The sequence below is a fragment of the Eimeria tenella genome, genomic scaffold, assembly GCF_000499545.2.
Source record: "Eimeria tenella Houghton genomic scaffold, Eth_scaff47, whole genome shotgun sequence".
NCBI lineage: Eukaryota > Apicomplexa > Conoidasida > Eucoccidiorida > Eimeriidae > Eimeria > Eimeria tenella.
In genome coordinates, this window is record NW_013543383.1 from 257,443 (window position 1) to 262,660 (window position 5,218).

Below are 5,218 nucleotides of genomic sequence, written 5' to 3' on the forward strand. Positions count from 1 at the left end.
ATGGGTACAAACCCTAAACCGTGGGGGCCCCCTTTGGGGGCCCCCAAGATGGGGGCCCCCGATCTAGGGGCCCCCATGAGTAATAAATAATTTATATTTTATATATTCTTTTTTATGTACTTAAAAATAAAATAAAGTATATTATTATTCCAATTTGCGTGCACTAAATATAGAACACGGGCCATTGGCGGGGATTTGAGCCAAACCCTAAACCCTAAACCCTAAACCCTAAATCCTCGAGCGGAGCCTAGTTTCGAGTGTAGAGGCCCCAACTGCAACAGCCCCGAAAAATCTATTTTTTGAATAAATAAAAATACATAATTAAAAATAAGTAAATAGATAAATAAATAAATAAATAAATGACTAAATAAATAAATTCATAAAAGTATACTTTTAGGGTTTACCTAAATGTCTTATTTCCATAAAACCCTACTTGTCCCTCTATTTCTACTGTCTCCTTGTTTTAATTGTTCCCTTATTTTAATTGTCTCCTTTTATTCTATTTCGTTGTTTCATTTGTCTCCTTTCCATTGTCTCTTCACGTTGTTTCCCTAAACCCTAAACCCTAAACCCTGAACCCTAAACCCTAAAATATCAGCCGATAGCCTCTTGAGCCCTCAGCCCCTACAGCGCTTTGGTTCTAAACCCTGAACACTAAACACTAAACCCTAAACCCTAAACGCTACAACCTAAACCCTCATTTTAATGCGCAGTTCGCAGTAGGTTTGGAGTTCGTTTGAACAAAGGAAAGATCGGGATCTCAAACCCTACACCCTAAACCCTAAACCCTAAACCTTTGATCTCGGCCAGAAGCGCCTTCTAAGGCCTTCTGAGGGTTCGTCAGGGCGGCGAGGGTTTGGAGTTTCTGTGGGGCTCAGCTCCTCTCGAGGGTTTAGGGTTTAGGGTTTAGCGTGTTTAGATGAGATCTGCCACATTCATTGGCATTTCATCAATTTGCGTAGCATAGTACTGCTCAATATCTCTTAAGATGCGGATGTCGTCATTCTGCACAAAGCGCAAACCCTAAACCCTAAACCCTAAACCCTAGACCCCAAACCCCAGCCCCAAAGAGCAACCCCCGTGAAAGCAGCAGCCGCAGCAGCTGCAGCAGCGCGCTGGCGACACTCGCCAGCTCAACACGCCGCTGCTAGGGTTTAGGGTCTAGAAATTAGAGTTTAGGGTTTAGATATTAGGGTTTAGGGTTTAGGTACCTTAACAAAGTTAATGGCAACACCCTTTCTTCCGTATCGTCCCGAACGGCCAATGCGGTGTATGTACAGCTCACGACTGTTCGGGAGATCGTAATTTATAACCAGCGACACCTAAACCACAAACCCTAAACCCTAAACCCTAAACCCTAAACCCTAACCCTGAAACACCTCCTCTGCACTGTTTAGAGGAACAAACCCTCGCACTGCGGCTGCCCCCAGCTCCCTGCAGCTGCTGCTGCTGCAGTTGGGAAGCGAAGCACTTAGGGTTAGGGTTTAGGGTTTACCTGCTGGACGTCGAGCCCTCTGCCCCAAACGTCCGTGGCAATCAAAACCCTACTTTGGCCTTCTCTGAATTCTTTCATAATTTCGTCTCTTTCTTTTTGAGGCATGTCTCCGTGAATGCGGCTAACCTGAAAATAAAAAATTATATTAATTAAATTAATTGAATTAAATTAAATATTAAAGTGATTGAAGGAGAATGAAATAACTGAAACCCAGGAATTGCAATGATTAGAAGGAGTGTGGAGTAAATGGACAAAGAATGACCCCAAACTCCAGCAAACCCTAAACCCCAAACCCTAAGCCCTGTCTCTGACGGCGAGCATGTGTTCCCGCGTTTCCGCGGCCGCGACTGCCCGCGCTCCCCAAACCTCAAACCCCAAACCCCAAACCCCAAACCCTAAACCCTGGCTCGGAGCGAGTCCGCCAAGCCTGCCCCCGAAACCCGCGCGCAGAGCGCGCGCCAGGCGCTAAACCGCAAACCCTAAACCCTAAACCCTAAACCCTGGCTGACGGTGAAGTTGGCCTCCTTGAGCTTCTGGGCGAGCCACTCGACCTTGGTTTTGGTGTTGCAGAAAACAACCGCCTGGGTGATGGTGAGAGTGTCGTAAAGGTCCGTGAGGGTTTCGAACTTCCAGTGTTCCCTTTCGACAGCCACGAAGAACTGTTTGATTCCCTCCAGAGTCAACTCGTCTCTCTTGACCAAAACCCTGAAGGGGTTGGACATGAACTTGGTCGTCATCTCGAGGACCTGCGCAAACCACGAAACAGGGTTTAGGGTTTGCGGCCCCGCGCGATGCGCGCACAGCGCGCGCAGGGCCGCGGGCCGCGTGGCAGCGCGCGCCCCCCAGGGCCCAGGGCATAGGGTTTGGGGCTTAGGGTTTGGGGCTTAGGGTTTGGGGCTTAGGGTTTGGGGCTTAGGGTTTGGGGCTTAGGGTTTGGGGCTTAGGGTTTGGGGCCTAGGGTTTGGGCCGGACCTCGTGGGGCATGGTGGCAGATATGAGCACCACCTGCGTGGCCGGCGGCAAGTAGCGGTAAATGTCGTAGACCTGCTGCTTGAAGCCGCGGCTGAGCATCTCGTCGGCCTCGTCCAGAACCAGCATCTTCAAGTGGCGCGTGGAGAAGTGTCTGTCTCCAATCAAGTGGAAGACCCTGCCGGGCGTGCCGGAGACAATGTGCACGCCCGCCTCCAGCGCCCGCACGTCGTCCCCCAGTCTCCTCCCGCCCACGCAGCACAGCACCTGCACCGCCAAGTAGTCCCCCAGCGCCAGACACACCTTCTGCGTCTGTTCCGCGAGTTCGCGGGTGGGCGCGAGCAGCAGGGCCTGCGGGTCGCGCGTCCGGGTGTCTATACACTGCAGCGCGCCGAGGCAGAACACGCAGGTCTTTCCCGTCCCCGACTGCGACTGCACGATCACGTCTCGCCCCTCCAGAATTGGAGACACTGCGCGCTGCTGCACCGCCGAGGGCCGCTCGAAGCCGTACGCGTAGACGCCCCGCAGCAGCTCCTCCTTCAGCGCCATCGCCGCGAACGTGGGCACCACGCGGCACTCCTCCGAAGTTTCGAACACCAGCCCGCTCTCCATTTGCGCGCGGGCCTGCGGAGACGATCCCGGGCGGCGGTCTTGGGGGGCGGCCCGGGAGGCGCTCCCGGGAGACGATCCCAGCAGGGCGGGCGCTCCCGCCCGAGCTCGCGGTCCCGGAGACGATCCCGGCTGCCGGGCGATCCCGCCGCTCCGCGCGCGCGAGGAAACCCTCGACCCCCAGCCCTAAACCCTAAACCCTGAAACGGCGCGCGACGGCGCGCGGGGGCGCAGCAAGCACCAACGGGCAGCCACGCCGGCCGAAAGCGCAAGGCAGACACCCCGGACACAAACCCCAAACCCTAAACCCTCAACCCTCAACCCGCAAACCCCCCGCACCCAACCGGCGGCGCGCGCTCGCCGGAAGCGGACCCAGACCGGCACGAAAACCCTAAACCCCAAACCCCAAACCCTAAACGCTCCCGCACTCTTCGCAACTTTTCGCCGCAGTTGCAGAAACTCTAAAGAACACTTTCAACACAAAAAACCCTGAACCCTCAACCCGCAACCCCAGCCGCCGCTGACAGCCGCGCCCAGCCAGCCACCCAGCATATCTACCGAGGCCACCCCGTGCATGCAGCCCCAAACCCATACCCCGAAAACCCTAAACCCTAAACCCTAAACCCTGACAACTTCCCTGTTTACGCCAAAATGCAAATATTTACAGCGCGGCACCAGACACAAGTACACTCCCAACCGCTAAACCCTAAACCCTAAACCCTCAGCCCGTGCACCGCGGCACCCAGCATGCGCCACGCACAACGCCCAAGCCCCAAGCCCAAACCCTAAACCCTAAACCCTAAACCCTAAACCCTAAAACCAAACCCTAAACCCTAAATTGGGTTTGGCAGGGCCGAAGTCACCGCCCAATCTGCATTTCTCCCCACACTCAGGGAGCTCCTAGAGGCCGCAAACCCTAGTCCCCAAACCCTAAACCCTAACCAAACCCTTAATCCTAAACCCTAAACCTTTAACTCCGCTCTCTCCTTCCTTCCAGAAGAAACAACGGACAACGGGTTACCTTCGCACCTTTAACACCCGTGGACAGCAGCAGCAGCAGCAGCAGCAGCAACAACAACGGCAGCAGCAGCAGCAGCAGCAACAGCAACAGGAGCAGCAGCAGCAATGGAAAAGATTAAACGCAAGCGCCTTAAGGCGCCCACGGAGGATGTCGAAACGAAGCAGCAGAAGGAGCAGCAGCAGCAAGAGCAGCAGCAGTATGAGCAGCAGCAGCAAGAGCAGCAAGAGCAGCAAGAGCAGCAGCAGCAGCAGCAGCAGCAAGGTAGGAAACGAGACAGAGGGTCTAAACTGCAGCGCCGCGAGGAAGCAAAAAGGCTGCGAGCAGCAAACTCTCCCAAACAGCGAATAGAAGAGCTGCAGCAAACCCTAAACCCTGCTACAGCAGCAGCAGAGGAAACGGACGGGGACCTAAACCCTCAGCAGCAGCAGCAGCAGGAGGAGCAGCAGGAGGAGGAGCAGCAGCAGGAGGAGCAGCAGCAGGAGGAGCAGCAGCAGGAGGAGCAGCAGCAGCAGCAGAAGAAACGCCGGCAGCAGCAGGGAGATAACCAGCAGCAGCAATCAATGCAAGCTTTCGCGTCCAGTGAGCTAACAAACCCTAAACCCTAAACCCTAAACCCTAGAGTGCGCATGGCGACAGCGATCGCTACCCTCCTGCGCCGCGGTGCGTTCAGGGCTAGGGTTTAGGGTCTAGCGCCCAGGGTTTAGCGCCCACGAATTCGGGTTTAGGGTTTAGGGTTTAGGGTTTAGGATTTAGGATTTAGGGTTTGGGTTTGTTTTCAGGCATTAGGTCGCTGCTGTCTGCGGAAGGCCCCGCAGAAATTGAAAAGTTGAATGAAATAAAAAGCAAAAAGAAAGAAGCCGAGGAGAAGAAGGAGCTGCTGAGGAAGCAGCTGCTAGCAGTAGGGTTTAGGGTTTAGGGTTTAGGGTTTAGGGTTTGGGAGGGCGAGGGCTCGCAGGGAGGGAGGCAGAGCGGTTCGGTGGCTCCGAGGGTTTCCTCGAGCGTGCGTCCCGCACTTGCGAGGGTTTAGGGTTTAGGGTTTAGGGTTTAGGGTTTGCGGGCAGGAGAAGAGGCGGCGTCGAAACGCTGTTCACAAAACCCCCAAAGAAATGGACAGCGAGAAAGAA

At 54.7% G+C, this 5,218-nt stretch overlaps 2 protein-coding genes across 2 annotated transcripts; one reads left to right on the top strand and one right to left on the bottom strand.

Annotated features, from left to right (window-relative positions):
- Nucleotides 1-915: 915 nt before the first annotated feature.
- Nucleotides 916-3,076, bottom strand: ETH_00022480 (ATP-dependent helicase, putative, putative; the record flags this gene model as incomplete). The annotated part of the gene is made up of 5 exons (XM_013377188.1): nt 916-1,005; nt 1,212-1,322; nt 1,496-1,621; nt 2,005-2,241; nt 2,468-3,076. The coding sequence occupies 5 exons, from the start codon at nt 3,074-3,076 to the stop codon at nt 916-918; spliced, it is 1,173 nt and encodes a 390-aa protein (XP_013232642.1).
- A 1,122-nt stretch (nt 3,077-4,198) lies between these two features.
- On the top strand, nt 4,199-4,992 carry ETH_00022485 (uncharacterized protein; the record flags this gene model as incomplete). The annotated part of the gene is made up of 2 exons (XM_013377189.1): nt 4,199-4,673; nt 4,874-4,992. Coding segments are annotated over 2 exons (594 nt in total), but the record flags the coding sequence as incomplete, so codon positions are not given.
- Nucleotides 4,993-5,218: the final 226 nt, after the last annotated feature.